The sequence below is a fragment of the Chelon labrosus genome (assembly GCF_963514085.1).
Source record: "Chelon labrosus genome assembly, chromosome: 4".
Taxonomy (NCBI): Eukaryota; Metazoa; Chordata; class Actinopteri; order Mugiliformes; family Mugilidae; genus Chelon; species Chelon labrosus.
The window spans coordinates 18,683,888-18,706,852 of NC_140340.1; the positions used below are offsets into that span (position 1 = coordinate 18,683,888).

At 43.6% G+C, this 22,965-nt stretch overlaps 1 protein-coding gene across 1 annotated transcript in view; it reads left to right on the forward strand.

The window, feature by feature from the left end:
- The window catches only part of magi3b (membrane associated guanylate kinase, WW and PDZ domain containing 3b), a 118,462-nt gene that overhangs the window by 63,450 nt on the left and 32,047 nt on the right, over nucleotides 1-22,965 (forward strand). The window contains exons 2-3 of the mRNA XM_084542999.1: nucleotides 14,033-14,149; nucleotides 22,598-22,717. Of these exons, the coding sequence (XP_084399125.1) occupies nucleotides 14,033-14,149; nucleotides 22,598-22,717 (237 nt within the window). The remainder of the gene's footprint in view (nucleotides 1-14,032; nucleotides 14,150-22,597; nucleotides 22,718-22,965) is intronic.

The window sequence follows — 22,965 nt, forward strand, 5'->3', positions numbered from 1 at the left end:
CAGTACAGGTTACCGTCTGAAAAATGGCAGCCTCTAACATCCTTAGTCCATGTCTCCGGAGATTCATCACGTTACATCATGATTCACTTGCACATCCTGCCTGAGATGCCTTTCAGGTTTCACTCCTCTGGTCTGGATCCCATCGTTTGTCTGTTACATAATTTGTCTGCAGGAAAGATGTGGGGCCTCATTATTCTTTTCTTTTTTCTTCTTCTTCTTTCTGCTTTCAACCACGCGCACATACCTGAGGTCGTCTGTCTTCCAGAATCAATGTATCTGTTGCGGATTCCTCTGTGAACTGCAAAGAAGCGATTCAGACAGCCGTGGATTTGCATGCTTTTTCAACTGAGCCATGTGCAAATGGGGGAGAAAAAAATAGATTCCGGTGTCTTGTGTCGAGCCACTGGTCTAGAGAGCTTATGAAAACAAATTGTTTCTACTTCACAGACCACTGCTGCAAGCGCCATTATTTGTTATTTGTGCAGGGATTATATGTACTTGTGTATGAGGCAGATGGCTGAATGAATTGATTTAAAAAAAAAAATGCTATATACAGTATTATTAGAGTTATTAGCTGATTCATTGATCAACAATAATAATAATAAAAAAAACGAAAGTCGATAACATTTGCATGCAAGCTGTCCATGCTCATATAGGACCCCCCCCCCCCCCACACACACACACACCTATGATCAACCTATGTGAGATTATTAGCAGGTCACAGCACACACCTGAGCCACCCGAGTTGTCATGGGATCGTCATGGGTACTGTCAACATCCCCAGCCGCCGCTAACAGCTTCTCCTCTCTTGCCCTTCTCACGTGTTATCGCCTCCTCCATTCAACTCCAGGCAGTGCTGACTCACCCTCCCCTCTGTCCTGACAGCATGTGTGTCTGAGAGCTAACTTTTCCCCAAGCCGCAAGACATGTCAAAGCCTACCCTCCATGCTTGTTCTCCATTGACTTCTCGCCCACTAAGTGTCAGCACTCAACTAACAGAAATGTCTTGGCCTCTGCTGCGTACTCCTCTGGCCACCCCCCCCCCCCCACCCCCACGCAGCACTTTACATACATAATATATGCACCATACATTTGGGTTGTCGAAGGTTGTCGAAGGTTGTCTTTGCGGTCCCAACTGTGTGACTGGTTTTTGATTCAAAGCAACTCCTTTGCGGAGAGCCACCTACAGAGCCTCTATCCCTCAGTACCTAAATCCTGCAATCCCTCAAACTCCCTCGGCTTTTTGCCAATTAGGAACGCAGCACATTGTGTTTCCACCCGTTCTTCTGCAGACTCCCCAGCTGGAAACAGCATTTATAGCCAATATGGCCTCATGATGGGGGTTAGCAGTTAATCCCCGACTGCAGATCCACAACCACACCTCCACAGTCTAATCAGCACAAGCTGTTTTCACCTGTGATTAAATTTCTCTGTCACTTCTCTGCTTTGTCTCTGTGTAATATCCTGGCATGACGCCAACGCAGTGTTCACCCGTTCATAATGTAGGGAGTTAAAGATTTAGAAGTGCTACGTCACGATCTCTGTGGAAGGCTGATTGTGGAATCAGAATTGTGTATTCACTGTAAAAGCGGAAAGAAGCAGTAAGACGTTGCAGGCCGTTAAAGACATATAAAGCAACAAGGTCTGGGATCGAGCACGGTTGCACTTTAGTTATTTTCATTGTCAGAGCGGATGTAATCTGGGTGTCTTGTCATAAACCCAGCAGAGATGTATTTTGTCTTGTCTTTTTTATGACTCGCATTGTTGTAAATGGCTCTCTGGGTCCTTTCTGTCAGCAGGATTATAGCCAAGGATTAAGATTCTGTGCAGTGAGTGAGTGGGTGTGCAGTGAGCAAGGCGAGTTATTGGAATTGTCATCATTATCCTCTGGATATCTCATCAGGAACTTCTCACCTCAGTGCTCCTTCAGCCACGCTGCACTTGCTGCACACAGCTGCAGAACATCAAATGCACAGATGTTTGTGAAGCTCCACATGAAGCTTGTGTTTTTCCCGTCTTTAAAACTTACATTGGCTTTTTCTTGCATACACATTGGTATTATGACCACCTGCCTAATATTGTGTAGGTCTCCCTTGTGCCTCCAAAACAGTTCTGGCTCATCAGAGAATGGACATGGGCCTTCTGAGGGTGTCCTGTGGTGTCTGGCAACAGGATGTTGTTAGTGGGGGGCCTTTGGGTCCTATGGGTTGAGGGGAGGGGCCTCTGTAGATCATCCCACAGATACTTGATCAGTTTGAGATCTAGTGAATTTGGAGGCCAGGTCAACAACACTGAGTCAGGCTGCATCCTGCTGGGGATGGCTGCTGCCATCAAGGAGTGTCATTGCTATGGGGTGAGGGTTCCTGGTCTGGTCTAGGTGGGTGGTACATGTCTAAGTAACATCCACATGAATGCCAGGTCCAAAAAGTTTCCCAGCAGAACATTGTATTGTCACAAGATGGTCAATGTTATTTACTTCTCCTGTCAGTGGTTTTAATGTTCTGGCTGATTGGTGTATTTACACAGCACAATGACGGTTATTCGCATGAGTATGAGTGAGCACATTGCAATCATATCCATGTAACAAGATGCTGTATGTGTTGTGCATTACCTGTAGTATATATTTTGCTGCAGTGCTTCACATGGACTTGAATTTCAAGGAATACTGAAGTCAAACAAAACAACATTTACCTGGGTCTTTTTTTTTTTTAATCTAATTTGACTAATCATGAAGATATTTCTCAGTTCCAAACATTCTTTACTTACACTTAAGTTCAGACCAGTATGAAGATGTACTGCTTTTTTACCTTTTATGTAATTTATAAATTGGATGAATTGGTCTATTATTCTGAAGAAGCGCTTGAAGATGTCACCTTGAGATTTGGTTTTAAAAACTAGTGCACACGTTTTGAAGTTAAATAAAATAAATAAAATAAATTCTGCTTATTTCTTACATTTTAGAAGGTGTCCCGTTTTAATTCTTCTGGCCTAGAAAATAAGAACTTCATTCCTTAATTGGATTGCTCAAAGACCAAAGATGTTTTTTCTGAAGGAAATTTTCATGCTCAGTTCATTAATACACTTTTTAAAACCAGCAACTGACTTTTGAATACCTGAGTAGTTATTGTGGCGTTGTGTTTGGTTATTCTACCTTCCAAGTCTTTCAGAATGTCAAACATTAAAAGAACTTGCATTTTGCAACAGCTGGTCAGTTAGAAATGTCTGCTATAAGAGGCAGAGGCACAGACTCTTGTCTTCATCTCATCAGACTGAACGCAGCCAGTGCGATGTATTGCATAGATGCTAAGTGATCACCGTTGAACAACTTGACGGTGTAGTTGGACGGGGGCGTGCACATTTGTGTGTGTGTGTGTGTGTGTGGGTGTGTGTGTGTGTGTGTAATAGGCGAAACATGTGTGCGCATTGTGCTCTCTTAACACGATGCACTTTCATAAGATGCCCCGATGCCCCCCGGATGCTCTTTGCTCACTCAACAATATAATGCATGGTATCAGAGGCGATGGACTGGCATTTCAGGCAGCGCGGAAATGAAGACCTTCGCCTTCCACAAGAAGCCGTAATGATAAAAGAGAAACTGGAAGAAGAGTCATTGCCTGGAGAGGAGAATTAGGCGGCGAGCTGCACCTTTTGTTCAGCACTTCTATGACGACAAATACATCCAGATTGACTTGTCCTTTGGCCCAGACCTTGGGAAGTTACTTTTAATGACAGCGCAGTGTAATGAGCTGAAGAATAGAGGAGGAGAGAGCTGAGTGACACACCGATTCTCCCCGTCTCTGTTCTGGCGCACACGCGTGCAGCCCTGCTCTCTCTCCGGCTTTCCTTCTGTGCAAAATCTGTTGAGGCTGCTGATGTCTGAAAACAACAAGGCTAGCACATCTCATCACCGGAGCAACAATTATGGTTCTATTTCGAGCTTATCTTTGCCTGGCTGTGTGTGTGTGTGTGTGTGGTTGAATTAATAATATCATCCTCCTCTGTTAATCTGTCAGTCACTTAAACGCCTCATGGAGAGAGAAAGAGTGAGCCAAAGATCTCCCTGACTCCTGTCCTCTCCTCTCCTCTGCTCTGGAACGGCCCACGTTGGCGAACACTTTGTAGTTTGACTCCTATCTGTCGCCGTTGTGGAAGATGACTGCCACGGCCCATATTCGGACTACGGCACTCGACGGCCATCTTGGGTTAGGAGTGACTCAGCTCTTTTTGCGCATTGTAGCCTCATTAAACATCAAAAGGAATGCCCGATGAGATCAGTAGTTGCATTAATGCACAGAATTTGCTACGCAGTGTTGAGTAAACAGTATTTAAAGTGATCCTTAGCAGAGTTTGTTTCAGGTCTGGCGGCTAGATTTCCCACTTAGAGCCACTGCAAGAGTACTTCCCAGTGCACTTTGCGAGCTACTTGTGCTCATGTTCCCTCAGTGTGACAAAACAGACTGTGCCATTAGGTCTGAGGCAGATGTAAGCGATGGTGGGAAATGAGAACCCGGGTTTTTTGTCTCGTGTTCCTGACTGCCTGTACACGCCGGTCGCCTTCCACCTAATTTCAGTTGCTTATACATTCTGTGCCTTGCAGTTTTTTCTCCCGCTTTCAATAATTGAATACGCCTGGCCGGGTTCTCGCTCACACACTCACACACAAAAAAACATGACTTCACTTTTATGGAGACATGATTGGACAACAAGCTTGGGATTAGACAGACCCTCCAAATCGCGGGGAACAACACAACACACTTGAGTCAAACTTGTTTTTTTGTTGTTGTTTTGTTAAATATAACTTGGAGATTCTGTCTAGCAGAAACAGTGTTTTGCATGCATTTATGCCAGATGCAGCTTTGCATGTGAAACAGGTGAAAGTGGATGGAGTGGGTGAATAAGAAATGCATCTCATTTACCGTTTACACCAGTTGTTTCCAAACTGAGAGGCAGGTAGAGCTCAGAGAGTGTGCATGACATGAGGGGTAAAATTTTAGATTGAAATTAAAAGAATCTGATCGATTTCCGAACAATGAACAATTTTTGCGATGCTGGGAAAGCTGTCAAGATTTAGCTTTGGCAAGATTTATTCTGAAATCAAAATACCATCTAAAGTATGAGATAGGACAGGTTTTTACTTGACAGCAGAGGCTTATTGATCAAACACATCAGTCAAACCCACTATGTGAGAAAGATTTTCTTGCTCTCAAAGTGAATATCATTAAGAAAAGGAGCCTCTGTGAAATACAAAGTTTAATGTGGAATTTTTAGCCGCGATAGTGACAGAAATATCTTGACACTTGCGGTGCCCAGAGGGAAACTCCCAACGACCTTAGTGATCTCTTGAATTTTGACCTTTTCGTAGTGACACCATCAAGTCCACAGCTGTGGTTTTAAACATGGACTGCGTGTGAAGTCAGACAAACCCTTCATGACATCACCCACAGGTTTCCCGATGGGCACTTTGTAGCTCAGTGAGTGGTGTCCCCCGTCATCCGTAACTTAATCATGCCTAACTTTAAACTTTAACTCCTCTGCATTGGCTTCACTCTTCAGGCCCGGAGGTTGCGGCTTAGATTTTGAATGAATTATCTACACAGCAGTTGGACTGATTGCCAAGAAATTTAGTACACACATTCGTGCTCCCTTCAGGATAAATTCTGGTCTGATAACTTTGATCATCCTGTCCCCATTTTCACTTTTCCAGCACTTTGGTTTATGACTAGATAAAAGCACTAATCAGAAAAGGTTGGGATGCAATGACTGCAGTATAAAATGGTGAACGCGCCTGTTAAACAACGTCAGCATTTTAGTGTCCTCATTGTGAGCATGCTGATGTTAGCATTACGCTCAAATTATGATTCACGTAAACACATTTGTTTTGGTACAAATGTTGGTTGGATGGATAAATTGCCCACTATAGTTATTATGAAATCTTGCAGACATGTTGTCTGAGCCAGATGCTAAGTGAGGACCGCATGGGAAGTACTGTGTGTGTGTGTGTTTGTGTGTCTGTCTCGGTGAGTTCATTCTCCAGCTGTCTCATCCGGCGCAGACCACGTTAATGACAGAACAGAGGCCCATACACTGCTAATTAAAGAAAGAGTAGAAGATGAAATGGGAAATGCAGAGGAGCCAGACTAGAGGGCTATGAGACAGAAAAAAGAAAAAGACAGAACTACAACCAGAGTCTGAGGCTTTGCGAAACTAAAAATCTAAAGTATGCAAAAACACAGCAAAATGGAGCAACGACATGACTCAGCACCTGCAGGGCAAAAGTTCTCCTTCCTCTCACCACCTCTTCTCGCTTTTTCTACCCCGCTTTCCTTTCCTTGCCTTTCCTCTCCCCACGTCTCTCTGGGACCACAACATCTCTCCCCTCGCATTATCACAGCGGCTCTGGCAAGGCTGCTGTTGATGCTGTTAATTCACACACCCCAGCCCACCCCCATCACTCCAGTTCTGCTGAGCTGGCCTGATCTTGCCCTTACTTTACAGGAGGAAGGTCATTCCTCCATCTTCTGTGTGATGGACAGAGTGGAAAAGATAGAAGGCAGAGGAGAGGAGAGGAGAGGAGAGCAGAGCATATGGCTGGTTATCTTTAACGCGAGGGCAGATGTCTCTGTGCGTAGCTGTGCGATCAGTGAACTGGAAATGTGTCATGCTATGATCATACGAGAATATTATAGTTTTTACTGTCTGTGTTCTCTCATTTATGTACATGGGTTTGAAGCCTATTTTTATGCCTAACGTTTGCCTTTACATATACGGGGACAGTAATTACTTTAGCTAATTATATCAGCTTTGGCGACTTTATTAGCAGTCTGCAGTAACTAGACTATCCACACACTGTGTATGTGTCCTAAAGTCAGAAATAATTTAACATTGCCTTTGCTATACTCGAATTTGCTGAAGTCTTGCCACCACAGAAAACACCGATCTAATCACCTTGCAGGACTTTTATACTTTCTTGTTGTCCACCCCACCCCCCACCCTCCACCCCTTTTAGTTCATCCCTCTAAGCCGCTTATGCCAGACCTCTGTCCCAGTGTGGGCACACTGCTAAAACGAGGTGAAATGAAGTGTGCAGAGAGAGGTTTGGGCATGTGAGACCACTGCCTGTTTAACTTTGCATAGCTCTGTAGCCAGCCAGCCAAGCGGACAAACTGGAAACACAGCTACCCAGTGGCCCATCACGTTCCTCCGTTGCAGAATCCTCCAGCCGTAGTAACGCTCCACATGCCAGTTATATAAGTGAAGAGAATTCATCTGACGGTGCAGCGTGAGGTGTGAGATTATAAACCAGGCTTATGGCACACCACACCACTCTTTGCTTCTCTCAGCGGAGTCAGCGAGATGCCCCATGATCCAGCCGTCTGAAAAATTGAGCCACGGTCCTGCTGCAAACTTGCCGCTCAGAGGTACCCGGACGCAATTTTGTCCCCTAAAATGGTCACAGGAAGCTGCAAGGTTAGAGCAGGATGGAGGGAATGGGGGGGGAGGGGTGCTGTCACTTCAGAAGAGTGATGAGGGAAGCCGAAGCAGAGGTCTTGCAGGTGTTGGTGCCGTAGCGGGCCCTGTTTGACTGAGTGCCACAGGAGAAGAGCAGAGCCTGATGAAGAGGATGTTGGTGACCTGTCATACATCACATGATTAATGGAGAGGAGGGCCAGGATTGACGGCCTAGAAGCAGCTGCCTGTCCTGGAATACGGGCGAGGGATTTAGAAGTACAGAGTGTAAAGAAACACCTCAGGAAAAAATCTCAGAATGTGGAGAATGCATTAAAACCCAAGAGACAGAAGAGGCCAAATAACACTACATGTACAGCAGATAATCTTTCTGTGTTGACTGTTTACATAACGCATCGGTTTTCAGTCCTTATGTGCGCACGCATCAGCATATTGGATATTTGTCAGTCAGTACCCTTAGTGGTGGACAAACGCCAATACAAACACAAACAGAACAATACTCTCAACAGTTTCTTCCCATTTACTCACTAATTACTATTTTAGATATTGTGCAATCATGTAAAACCCACTCATTGAAAGGATTATGTGTCATACTATTTCCTGGCTGGGACCAACCTGGACTCTCCCTTTGTTGCTTGACAACTGGTCGCAGCCAAGATAATCCATTAACAGAATGGAGGTGATTGTTTTCCCCCCATTTTCCGGTTTCAGTGCTACGCTAACATGTTGTAAAAAAGTGCACGAAAGACACTGGGAACTAAAGGCGCTGCAGTGACAGCAGCAGGTACAATAACGGAGAAAACAAGGTTGATCCATAAGGGGTGACAAAAGAGGAGAAAACCAAGGCTCTTGTAGCACTGCAGAGACTAGAGGAAGCAGGCAGGTAACAGGTGGGTGAACACAAAGAGGAGCAGGGAAACAGGCTGGTAACACAACGAGAAATAGATGAACTGACTAACAACAGACAGAATTATATACACAGAGGGGCAGATGGGGTAGTGTGACCCTTCGCAAGTACTTTATTTTTAGTGTATGTTCCTCCTCTAATCAAAGCTACGTGATATGATGTAAAATATTTCAGTATGTTTTGTCCTTTATGCCTTCTGCATTTCATTGAAATGAAATAATTTAGATGTATTGTGACTCACACATTTCTCCATAATTCTGTGCGGCGTATTTGATATCTTTGGTAACTTTGACATCCCCAACTGATTTTAAGACTGTTCAGTCAGTTTAATAACATCCTGAGGCTGTTCTTCCCAGAAAACGTCAGCCCAACTACATTTGACACATGTTTAGTCTAAATCTAAATCATGTCTAAATCTGCAAGAGGTTTAGTTGAACAGGTAATGTGCATGTACAGTGCATGTCTTCTAGATTCAGAAGTTGTTGGCAAAATATCCCCTTCTGCCAGGACCATCAGATGCCTTCTAACAAATCTGGGGAAAATCTATTCCTCCCTTACTACAATGATCCGATCATTACATGGTAAAGATCTTTGGATTTAAGCATGCTCTCTGTTGCATTGCACCAACTGCCTGCAAGTCCCATGTGTATATATTAGAGGGGGGAAAAGAAAGGCGAGATTGCACGCTAATAAATGTGTTACATGGGGAGAGGGAGAGATTGCATGCACATGCCTTTCGTGCGCGTGCACCTTCTGATATTGTATGTCTTTGGGCGAAATGTGTGGAATTCTCTCTCTGTGAGATGAGCCGTTGCACGGAGAAAGGTGCCGGCTCCAGACCTGAAGACATATCCCCTATTCAGACGACTGTTAATTAAGTGATAGTCAGACAACGGACATAATGACCTCCCAGAGGACGTCCCCACGCCTGGGGGATAACGCCTTGGAATGAAATGTCGCAATAGACATCAGATGTTTGCTCAAATTTCTAGTGCATTTGGAAAAAGAGGCCACGAGGAAACAAAGGTTTTCAAATTTGCAACCGTGCACCAAATCTTAGGATATATATTCTTATTGCTTTCTTGTTGGGACTCCGATGAGACGGATGATGCATACCATGCTGTGTATGGTAAATAGGGTAAAGTCAGCTGGGTTTAACAGAAATTTGCAAGTCTTACGTAATCATTTTGAATTTGCAATTCTCCAAAAAAAATCTCTCCAAACAGATGCATGACATGTGCCTGTGTGTGAAGAAGAGTTATGTCTCGAGCTTCGAGTGTTAATCTAACTCTGTGGCTTCTGAGTGAGGTGTTGGTCTAAGTGAGGATGTTGGCAGCCTGTCGCTTCACCAGGGGTGCCAGGCTCCGCTTCCATCACTGCGGAGTGAGTGCAGATATTTTCTGTCTCTGAGCCTCTGGTTTTGGAGAGGAGGGATACTGCTGATGCTAGGTGAAATGGCAACACGGTGCAGAAGGATTCCTGGGGGTGACCTTGCTCTTTTCTGACACATCCCCTGTCACCGCTTCACATGTGAAAATTACATGGTAGCAGAGGAGAGGAGAGGAGAGGAGAGGAGAGGAGAGGAGAGGATCCTCAGGAAGTGTCGGCTGTAAAGCTTAATTTAAAAGGTCCATGCTTTTGATTAGACTCCTGTCATCCAAATTTGGAGGAATATGGCTCATGCTGCAACCCCCATCGAATAAATTAGCTTCAGATTTCTGCCATTACTTTAACTGCAGTGTAGTGAAATGAAAAAAAAAAAATAGAGAGAGATATATACACCGATCAGCCACAACATTAAAACCACTGACAGGAGAAGTAAATAACATTGACCATCTTGTGACAATACAATGTTCTGCTGGGAAACTTTTGGACCTGGCTTTCACGTGGATGTTACTTAGACATGTACCACCCACCTAGACCAGACCAGACACCCCCACCCCGTAGAAATGACACTCCTTGATGGCAGCAGCCATCCCTAGCAGGATGCAGCCTGACACGGACACACACACATAAACGCTTTAGGAACAACTTAAAAAAACATGAAAAACAGCACAAGGTGTTGACCTGGCCTCCAGATTCACTAGATCCCAAACTGATCAAGTATATGTGGGATGCACTGGAACAAGTCTGATCCACAGAGGCCCCTCCCCTCAACCCATAGGACCCAAAGGCCCCTACTAACAACCAGACACCACAGGACACCCTTAGAAGGCCAATGTCCATTCTCTGATAAGTCACAACTGTTTTGGAGGCACAAGGGAGACCTACACAATATTAGGAAGGTGGTCATAATGTTATGCCAGATTGGTGTACATATAAAAAAAAGTTGAGAAAATTTGAGAACTTTAAAGGAAAAAAGTTTACCAAAATGGGACCAATTAGTCCCAGTTATGACATTCAGTTGTTTCACAGTGTGTTCATCCTCTTGGCTGGCCGTAAAGAAATGACCTACGATTGAGTGTTTGGCTGATGGGGGACAATAGAGCCCATTGAACCGCCGTCACAGATAAAATGAGGCCCGCTACAATAGCACTGTTATCTGCGGGGAGAAGGAATGAGAAACTTCTCTGATGTGACAGCCCCACTAACAGTCTCTGACAGGACCCAGGAAGCCACAAAGACCACACTGTAGCACTGTACTTGTACTGCAATGAGCAGATCAGAGCAGTGTGTGTGTGTGTGTGTGTGTGTGTGTGTGTGTGTGTGCTGCATGTGTGCCTTGTGCGTGAATGCTTTTTTCCCCTCTTCTATTTATCCAGTGAAGTGTGACTGAGTATGCTTACTCTCCTGTCCCACAGTCTGACACATTCACACCTGGTAGTTTCACTGTACAGCTACAAGTATGCACTGCTTAGTACTGTTGGCCATTGATCATTGGTGCATGATGTGGGGATGTGTGCGTGTTACGGACGGGGCTCGACTACCACAAGAAGATCTTACTGTTCTTTCACCTAAGAGAGTTCCACCTTCACAAATTGAACCGCATATATTGGATGTGATTGGCTTGCGCGCAGGGAGATTTGAGAACAGCGGGAGAAAACGGAAATTGTCAATTGATTTGTAAAGTCCAATATTACAGCGCGTGCACAGTCTCCATGGGTGTCGGAGGCCTTCAACATCAGAGATTCCTGACCCAGCTCGATCTCTCAGAGACGACGAGGGAAATAGCCAAAATAAGTCCCAGCACTTCAGGAAGAAAATAAAATGGATCACACCTTGGGTGTAATTCAAAGAAAAACACAAGTCATACAGGGAGGAAGACAGTATAAAATCCTAACCAAGCCACTCGGAGAATACTTTGGAAAAATGTCACAGTCTGGCATGGCAGGTGTTCATTTCTTTCTCTTGCTTGGTCATGGCTCTGAATTTTCTACTTTCTTTCGGCTGTCTGTAAAGTCTGAAGCAGTCTGAAGCAGAGGAACACGATATTTTATCCATGATTCTGATAAGTCTCTTGCAGCTATAGACTATTATTTTGGACATATTGATTAAAACTATACATGCTATACTGCATTTTTGATTTGAGAGCATATGGAGCACATTTACTTTGTAGAAATGTCTTGTTCCCCTGTTAATTCCCGTGTGTGCAAACTGAATTTGTAAAAATAAATAAATAAAAATAAATAAAGGATATTCTGGGACAGCTCTGAGATGAGGTTTCCAGATCGAGCCTTGGTTCCCCAGTGTCAGTATGTTTGTCTGCTAAACCAGCTGTGATGCAGCTCTCTTTGGAGAGGCAGGCGGAGAACACGCAACCTTTATTCTGAAAAGCCAGGCCCGCCGGGATGACGGTTCCTAAAACGGCGTCAGATGGCAGGGAGGCCTGTGGACATGAGGGGCATTTTGATGTGAGTCAACAACAGCCGGCAAAACTTGGAGCGAGAGTAAGTTTAGAACACAAAATAATGGGATGGCTGTGCTGTCACAATAATGGCCTGTGTTGGTTTCTGTCACATGCTGAGGAGGAAAAGAGGATTTGAGGGCTGAGAACGTTTACAGAAATATTCCCAGAGCTCATCATTATTCTATCACCCCTCCGTAGTCAAGTACATCTCCCCTCCCTATTAGTACATACAGTACGTCGACAGCAGCAGCAGCTCGCCTTTAGTCGTGCTGATTATTCATAGCAATGCAGGCAAGAGTCATGCTGAGCAGAGTTCGGTCCACGTGTGCAACAGAGAGGGAATGAGAGACGCAGAGAGTATCGGGGAGAAATGGGGAAAAAATGATTACTTGTCTGTATTCAAACTGTTTCAAAGCCCGCCCTCTCTCATCTGTCAAAAGATGAGGGCAGGCAGACACCGAAGATCTCTTCCTGTTTTCCAAACTCCTCATCATGCTCTTTTAGAGGAAAAACTTTTTCTTTTTTTTCTTTTTTTTTTTACCCTGCCTGTGTATGACGACTCTGAAGTCTTCCTCTGCCTCAAACTTTGCATGAACCTCCTTTGTTTTTACAAAGGCTTCTGGGAGTTGAGAGCAAAGGCGAAATGCTCTCAGATTTTCTTATGGAAATCTCCGCCGCATCACTTTTTGAGGCTGTGGCATTGCGCATCTTTGGTGAAAAGTTTCTCAGGCTTGTGCGAGGTTGTTGAACATGAACGGCGGCATCCATCACCCGTCACTTAGCAGCACGGATTTCAGATTTGTTGCTTCAGACGAAGGAAGGCGGTGTGATGACAATGAATTCGGCTCAGGCCAGTTTGTTCTTTTTTCAAAACGCGAAGATCCCTCGCAATGTGAAACAGTCAGCGACGTGTTCTTTGCACCGAATCTCCGCAGAGCATTAAGTGTTTCTAGGCCAAATATCCCTCTGTAGCCTCTTTTTAGACTCTGAATCACCACAATGATTGAAGTGGATTTCACAGAAGAGATCAGAGTTTAAAAATCAGTTTAACCTTCGCCCCCCCTCCCCACCAACTACAATTTCCCCTCAGTGATCAAGCTGGAATTAAAAGGTGAATCAACGAGGATTTAAGCTCTCGGCTAGAAAGAGCAGGTGGTCACATATACTGTGCATAGAAAAAACAAGCTCTCTCCGGGACCTTAAAATAGCCGCCTTGTTTATGACTTGTCGCGGGAAACTTTTAGATTGTTTCATTAATTTGACCTCATTCAATCACGGAGGTGCTTTCAAGCAACCCAGTCTGCCAAAATCTTCAAAAATACAGCCGTGTTCTTGCAGAGAAAAACATGCTGGAGGTGGATGGGGATGGTTTGATAGTGGATAACTTTGGCAACTAAACCAGACGGCTAACCTCTGTAACCTCACATAGAAGAAAATGTCAAATGACCAACCATTCATTTAGAAATGTACATTTACTTTATATACGCCACCCACATTTAATGACTTATAGTGTAGATTATCTGTTTACTGCTGTTTGTGAAATAAATGCCTGAAATGATATTTATTTCAGAGAATCTTTTATGACACCAAGCACTCAACACCTGCAAAAAAGCCAGAAAATGAAACGCTTGTGCTATAAAAGAGTAAGCGTTTTGTCAAGTAGACAAACAGTTTGATCCACCGCCACGGTATTGATCACTTTGTGAGGATACATGCCACCGGGAAAGATTTCCTTTTAGACATAAACCCTTCTCAGAGAGCGCCACCATGCTTTTTATTGACCCTTCCTTCCTCTGCTTCTGTTGTTTCAGGTAAAGTATTGAACACGGACCTGCGCCACTACCTCAGTCTGCAGTTTCAGAAGGGCTCGCTGGACCACAAGCTCCAACAGATCATACGCGACAACCTCTACCTACGCACCATCCCCTGTAAGTACGCCACGCAGCACCGCAAATGTAGCTCTCATTCATGACCCTCTGCGCCATCTGTGAGCGCAGAGCGAACCAGGAGTGCACAGTGCAGCGTAACCTACTTTTAGTTCATTTGTGCTCTTATGGGGCGGCTGTGGCTCAGTAGGTAGAGCGGGTTGTCCACGAACCAGAGGGTTAGCGGTTCGATCCCCGGAATGTGCCACATGCCGAAGTGTCCTTGAGCAAGACACTGAACCCCCAGTTGCTCCCAGTGCGTGGCACTGGTGTGTGAATGTGTGAGTGCTTGTGTGAGCGAATGGGTAGATGTGTCTGTGACTGTAAAGCGCTTTGAGTGCCAATAGGTAGAAAAGCGCTATATAAAAGCAAGGCCATTTACCATCTGAAGCACCTTACGGGAACAGTGAGGATGCTCTGTATGCATGCGTCGCACATCTGGAAATTCAAGGTGCAGCGTTAATGTGTTCCATCACGCAGGCCTGTAGACGCACTCTCGCACAACACGCATACTTATTCCTCTCGTGCATTGTCATTCACTCACAGCTCTCTGTCACGCTCTCTAAAAAGCACACACACACACACCTCCGTGTCACTATGGCAACCCAGCCAAGGACATCTCTCTAACCCCCATGTAACTTATTTACTTTTGTACCATATCATCACAGTGATCAAAGTCATTTTTTCTTTCTATAAATAACCTGTCTTTTTTTCCTCGCTGCACTCCTTTCCCTGCTGACATTCTACTCAGCGGGGCCGTCACCACCCATTATTCTTTGTGGAAATCAGTAATGGAGTGGTAAATAAAAAGGTTGGTGCTGCGGACTGCCAAGAACCGCTGCGATGAACAGCAGCTGAGCGGGTTTTCAGAGTTACAGTAATTCATATTTAATGGAAATGTCCATCGATTGCAGCGTACTTTCAATCAAATATTAGTATTGTAGAACAGCTGTTGATAATGGTGCCCACCCTTTAAACGGGAACTACTGTTTTTTACAACCTGGACCTTATTTCTGGCATAAAATACGATCGTTTTACTCACCCATATAACTTTGGTGTAATATTTAGTCATTCGGGAGATATTTAGATCAGCGTATATCCTTATAGTGGGAGTGACTGGGGCACTGAAACGCAGCCTCGAAATAACGCATTATCTGCTGCGAAACTTGTTCATTTCACCAACATTTTGTTATCGTACGCTAGTGCTATTCCCTGTTGAGTCCGGAGTTACCTGTTATCATCATTCGGGGTCTGTAGATTGACCTACAGGCCCCGGATGATGTCTTCTGACTTGGATAATGTCATCTCTGATCGCTGCGCGCAACCGTGACGGTCGGCTTGTTTACCTGTAATTTGCTGCTGCTATGGATCGTCCACAACCTCAGAATTGGAAAAATATTCAGCCGTGTTGCAAAAAATTAGCTGGGATCTGTAGATTGACCTACAGACCTTGGATGATGATAACAGGTAACTCCAGACTCAACGGGGAATAGCACTAGCGTACGATAACAAAATATTGGTGAAATGAATGAGTTTCGCGGCAGATAATGCGTTATTTATAGGCTGCGTTTCAGTGCCCTAGTCACTCCCACTATATGGATATACGCTGATCTAAATACCTCCGAATTACTAAATATTACACAAAAGTTATATGGGTGAGTAAACGATCGTATTTTATGCCAGAAATAAGGTCCAGGTTGTAAAAAAACAGTAGTTCCCCTTTAATAGTGCAGAGAATGGAAATGTTTCGAGATGACACCAGTAGGTAGGGTGCCATGCAGACAGAAACCTTTCACATGTGCTGTAAAAGAGGGTAAAACACATTTTCTAATATTCTGAATATTCAGAGGGTTTTAATATTGTCATTTTTTCCAATTAAAATAACCAAATTAGGGAAAAGGCTGTAAGTGCAGCAGAAGTAAAGTAAAAGTAAAAGCAGGCTATTTGCCACGATGGTACAAATACAGTTTTATTTGATTTATTAGGATTTCTTTTTTTCCACACTGCTGCCTGTACTGTAATTACTGTAATTTATGCAATTTAAACACAAAGAAATCTGGTTATCAGTTTAAAAAGAAAATGCAATTTCTGTTTCATTTGTTATTAATAAAAAGTTGAACATCTAAATGATTCTGGAACATTGCCTCTCAGATACAGTGATGCTGCTCCGCGGGGTTTAAAGTTTTTAGCGCACCAGATGATCTGCGGAAGTGACATTACATCAACAGGGAGACTCTGACGCAGTATCTGCAGATCTGAAACTGTGCGGATGCTCGCACATATACACTGGCCTAAATATTTTCCACACCCTGCTGAAGACTGACTCCGCTCGCGGTAATCGAGTGTAGTCAAGGTTTTAGTCACATGCAGAGCGACTGCTCCTGAGGCGATGACAGACTCTTAGGCACAGCTCTGTCACAAACAAGCGCCTCTACTCCCTCGCTCCCCCAGGACCGAAGGTTCCTCTGCCTTGTTCAGAGGGGACTTACATGCACAAGTGTGATTTCTATTCCAGAAATAAGCTGCTTACCTTTCATGTATATTTAATTTCTGCTCTTTTTTTTTTTTTTTTGAATCGGATGAGGACGATCTTTCTCACAGCCCACTCCATATATTCTTTTTTGTTTCTTTCTCCTTCCTTTTTCTGTCTGTACTGTCACTGATTGTCATTTTCATATACCTCTCAGGCATGTTCTGAAAGTCCTGCGCAGCTGAGTTCGACTTGAATTGTCACTGAATTTTTCTTTCCAAGGCTCCGTTTCACTGGGAGTATCTCAGGTCAGGTTACAGCCGATAGACATAAGTTGATTATAGAGTTTTACAAAACTCATTCTATCGGTGGTTTCTCTTCCAGCACAACAACCTGTCATTCTCGTCTGCTCTTTCGCCCGGGCACCTTTACTATGTGTCACCCGCGCTCACACACTGATATCATCTACCACTTCAAACGTTCAAGCTTTGTGTTTTGTGTTTTTTTTCTTCTTTATGTACCAGTAGTGGCTGTGGTTGAGGTTTTACAGCCTCTAAACACCATTCATCACCAGCAGCCAATGGGCTCTGCTTGACTCCGACTCTCTAATCCCCTGCTTGAATTACTGTCCTAATGAGCAAGAGACCAGGACTCGCACAGTGACGGCACCTCCATCATTCACTTGCCCGCTTTCGGTCTCCCATCGCTCAACCTCTCTGTTTCACTCTCGTTCTTTCTCTGTTTCAATTACCCTTGCGTCCTCCCTTTTTTTTTTAACGAAGTTGCCTTTTTGGATCCTCTGCTCCGTTTTGAGCTTTCTTTATTTACACAGTGGTTATATTCATATAATGAAATATACAGACAATCAAACGGATTCTAATATATTTTAGATCAACTAAAATATACTATTCTTTGTATTAAAAGAACAGCAGATGTAAAGTGTGTTTTACTGCCTAAATTATTCATTTTCACCTGATGCAGAACGTGATTAAGTGGTACCTGCAATTACACACGCCAGCATGCAGTATAAACATATTATCCCTCACATATCCTCTAAAATTTTAAATATTTACAACGTGCCTCATTTGAAATCCAGGGTAATTTTGGAGCGTCACTTCACTGCTTACTTCTGCAGGCTGGCCATTAACCACAGCGGACCCCGAGCAGTGCATCCAGAAGACGAGATGCTTGTTGAGTAATGGCCTTGTCTGTTGCTTCTTTTCAACTCCCAAACCTTACTCTATCTCCTGCTCTTAAGGCAGTCGTTTTGCTCTTGCAGTTTACCCCTGTAACTGCGCGGCACAAAATCAGCTCCTCATCTTTTTTGGCACTGAATTCGAGAAGTCATTTTCTCATTGTGAGGAATCAATACTGCTACAACCTGCCCTGCAGAAGTACCGTGGTGAAAGCTGCTCGAGGGAGCCTTGGTAGGACACAGAATTAGAAATTACAACACAAACAATCCACTGAATGTGCTGAACATCGAATCTGAGAGTGGATTTTGGCCCAATATGTGTGTGACAATAATGCAGATAGCAAGAGGATTAGCAGAGTCGGTTTGTGTCACGGTGCCAATGGTCCACTTTGGTTAGTTTTAGTATCACACCACTGCAACTGATCTATCCCCTACTCTTTGTGTGTCCCACCAACGCCATAGGGTACTTCCTGCTGAGCTGCATTACTTTGAAGCTGTGAGGAAAGTATTAATTCATAATTTTAGGTTTGTTATTAAAACACAAATTAAGATGAGGCAAATTAAATGAGGGGAATTCAAAACTACTCTGGAGGAAGAAGAGGGAAAGCACAAAGAGTTCAGTTTCTTTACTGTGTCTGCATTGCAGATCCCTGGGTTTCCCTCAAAGGGTCTTGGGGTGGGCTCCATCTCATTTGGACTCCTACTAAAAAGGCTGGAGGAGGCTCCCAAGTCATCTGAAGAGCACAAAAAGACAGGGATTTTTCTAAGAGGGCAAACAGAAAGCTCACAGCCGCATGTAGTCCCTCCCTCGACTCCCTGCTGAGTTTAGAGATGGACAGAAAGAGTTTCATCTCACACAAACTCTCAGGACAGATCAATGCACGTCACGGACACACACAGCCGTGCTATGCGACCTCGCTGAAAAGGTTTCTGCAGCCGACTCCTCCTCTCTTTACGCTCCTTATCTTCTCTCGTCTCATCTGTTCGTTATTCGGGCTAAAACGGGCTATTTTGCAGCATGAACAGCAAGCCATGGGACAGAGCTGGCCTCGGCGTCGACTCCACAGAAACGGCCAAAATAGCTTGGATGTTTAATGATCCATTATCCTTTCTCTCTTTCTTTCTTTGCTGTCTGCACATCAAGAGCCCTGAGCTACCCTTTTTTATTTTTATTTTTTTTGAAGAACCGTCGTAAAACTATGCACGAAATCCCCATGTTAAATTTATGGCCTGCCACTTGGCCTGACTGACTCCTCCTGACGGTTGTACCAGCGTGACATCCCCTCCAGTCTCAGCGGTGAGGCCTCGCAAAATGACAATTTGTTTCAGTCCTGCATAGCCAGACACATGTAAACACTGCGCGTGTCCATAAAATGAAAAGGATAGTTTGACATTTCAGGAAATATCCATGATCACTTTCTTGCTAGGAGTTTGGCAAGAGGGTCATTCTCAGATCTGTGCGGTGAATTCAAAGCCACAGCGTGAAACATGCTCTGTGCTACTGAACAAAAAACAGCACCACTAAATCTTACTAATTATACCTTGTGAGTTTAACCTGTTCTATATACTGGAGGTTAGTGCTGGGCTATTTCTTGGCGTAAATACTTCCTAGAGTCTTGTCATCAGCATTGGGTTGCCAGTCAGTCTCTTTCTGTATAAATTCAGCAAACAGTATATTAATTGTTGAGCTTCCAAGACACTTGTGGGCAGATTTCTTTCCTTTGAACGGAGCTTCTTTTTTTTTTTCAGTCTGCTGGTTTAAACTAGGCTGCAGCTATAAATCGTCTCCTCAGACATGAGGGTTATATTGATCCTATCTATCTAACTCTCAGCAAGACAGTGAATAAACGCGTTGCCCAAAATGTCAAACTGTTCCTATGCCGCAACATGCTCGGCTTTCACGGCAATGCGCCATCCAGACACAATCCCTGCTGTGTTGCACACTGACAGAAAATCTTTGTTTTCTGTGATAGAGCCCCTCTACGTCCACACTCCTCTTGTGTCTGGCAATTAACTGCAGTATCTAAAAAGAAAGAAAGCTCAGGAATAGCTGAAAAAGGTGTAAGCACCAGCATTTTTTTTTTTTTTAAGACAAGCCCCCCAACAGTTTATTTGAAGGCGTATTGATAGTTTCAGTGAAAAGTTCTGCCATAAAAGATTTGCCGTTTTCACTCTGCCGTACCCTTTAAAGCTCAGCGAGTCCTCATTACGTTGCCGGCGACTGAACCACAACAGGAGGCTTATGGTATACATCGGTGTGACATCCAGGATGATGGCTTGGCAGGTACATAACTGTGGCTCAAGTAATTGGGCTGCAGGGGACATTTTTGAGGGACCAAAGCCACCGCCAGCAGGCAGACAAGTTGGTAATGAGAAGCAGCAAAGGTTGGCGTTCTCACACACAACGCAATGTCAACTGCTTTTGCTAACACAAGCCGCGGTATCGCTGCCTTTTTTTTGTTTTTTTTTGTTTTTTTTCAAACTGAGCTTTTGCTTTCATGCTCGGCTGCAGAGAAGCTGTCACGGTCCAATTAGGGAGAAAATATGAGAGCGGAAAAACAAAAGGGAAAGGAAACATAAAGTGACTTAATAGGCCATTGGGCCACCGCAATCTACAGAGCCTTTTCACTGCTAATTGTCCACAAGTGTCAAAAATATATATATACTTAGAAGACGCAACATGTTTCAATGAGATGCCATCATAGTTGTATTAGAATGCTTTGGTTCTATTCAAGGTTATTTCAATGCATCGTTTTTGTATCAAGCGTTTCAGGAAATGTACTAAACGCCACTGTTTACTGATGCCACTATGAGTTGTTTTTTTGTTTTTTTTTTGCACATACATTAGGGTTAAATGACTTGGATGTGTGAAAGAATATTCAGTAATTAAACTCTCCTGCTCCTGATACATAGTATTTTTGTGACTCATCTCACAGAGAGACATCCCTGGTTTCAGTTGTTAATCTTTACTGCTTTGCATCTTCTCCTCGTGCTCCTTCGATGTGCTCACGTTTCCTCCTACGCTGACACTGGGTTTATTAGAATTTTTAGATTGTCTATTTTTTTCTGAATATAAATCACCGTTTGTGTTAACCCCTGCCATTGTCTTGATTGTTTACCCTTACCATCCTGTCCTTCCCACAGTCTTGGAAAGGATTCATTAGGCCAAGTGAATGAATGTATTTGCCCCATAAGCATGTGCGGCATCAATTTAGGTGACAGAGATTACCATGAGTTGCAGCACTGGCTCATGCTTTGTGCTCTCTCCAGCCTCACGTGCAGTACATTTCAGCTGTCCTGCCTTCCATTTACTTGTGGTTATTTGTGTGGAGTTTACAAGTTTGGTGACACGCCACCTAATTAGCCTTGACTGCAATTGTGGCACATTCCTGCTTATTTATTCATGGAATAAGGTTTACATAATCCTCATGCTAATGTAATCATTGGGTGTCCATTTGTGCCTCGTGGATATTCATCCTGGAAGAGAAAAAACTCCCATCAGTAGCGAAACGGAGTGTGGCGTCGCCACAGGAGCGAAATCTGCACTCTCGATGCCCTCGTGTCATTTGCATTCACGTCACCCTCTGAGGAACTGAGCAAAACTAAACTATACCACGAGGTTACACATCTCATGGCTTCCATCATAATTCAGGTCTCTTAAATTACTCTGGGTTTCTTTTGCATTTTAGCCAGTTCATATACATAAAAAATATCCCAATAATAACTTGTTAGCAGAAGCTGCAGTTACTCATGGAGGATTAAGTGAATTACGCCCCTCGGTTCTCCGCAGGCCTTCATCAATTATCCATCTTTCACAGGATGGCACCGAGATGTTTTTGGATTTCTGTTCCAAAACGGGATATCCACCCTTCTGAGAAAAGTGCTTCACTTTTAAACAGCTAGAGATGACAAATGGCACTAATACAAACTGAGTCTGTAATAAAAATGGGCATTTGGAGAGAAGTTCAAGTTTTTATTTATCAACCATACTGAGTGTGTCACTAGAAAATGGGATGAAGGCCCAGGACTGAATTATCGTCATTATGTTTTATCGTGGTGTTTAATCCTTGAGATATTTGTACTTTTGCCAGCAGTGAAATGTAACAATCTACAGTTCCTCGTGTATTTATTCAAATATCGTACGATAGCATACATTTGACGTATTTCGCTTTTTTTGTGTCACTTTCCACTTTTTCTCCACTACGTCTCTGAGGGAAATATTGTTCCCTCTCAGTCGCTACATTCATCTGAAAGTTCCTTTACAGATCAACAAGTTTGCACGAAAAACACGAGAACATATAAAATATATGTTGTAAATCGTTGCAAATGAAACTACCTGAAACTTTATGCAATCAGTGAAATGATTAATCAATCTCTGAATTAGTTACAGGACAGTGAATCAATAAATGGAGAAAAACAACAATTAAAAATAACGAATAGTTGCTGTTGGACACACAGTGAATGAGAAACTGCTACAATGGCAAAAACTTGCTTTGACATTGAAACATGTATAATAATAATCTAACGAGAATATATAATAGCACAACAGTCACAGGGGATTTGCATTTTTTATCCGTTTAACACTTTGTACTTTTCTGTAATTACAGTAGTGTAGACTTTTACTTAAGAGAATGCTTTTATTTAAGGAAAGGATGTAAATACCTGAGAAAAACGTTTTATATCAGCAACATTTTCCAAACTATCCTATTTCCACTTCTGCACTTTTTGTTTCTTATCTAACAACCATGTACTGTATGCTTATGCTGTTTCCTTTTCGTTTATCCAGGCACCACTCGGCTTCCTCGAGAGGGTGAGGTGCCAGGCGTGGACTACAACTTCATCAGCGTTGGAGACTTCAGGATCCTGGAGGAGAGTGGACTTCTGCTGGAGAGCGGCACCTATGACGGTATAGTTGTCACCAGAGTGTTAATAATACGAGGAAAACGTGTACGTGTAACCGTGCATTTATGTGTACCATTCACACTGACAGCGCTCTGTAATAGAGTTAGTGGAAGCTCAATATTCACAGTCATTATGACTCACGACCAGGCTTAGTAAAATGTGACGAGCGGGACGAAATGTATTGATCAGCGAAACATGATTAAAGACTTGATGTAAATGACAGTCGGAGAAGGAACACTATTCGCAGCGTCT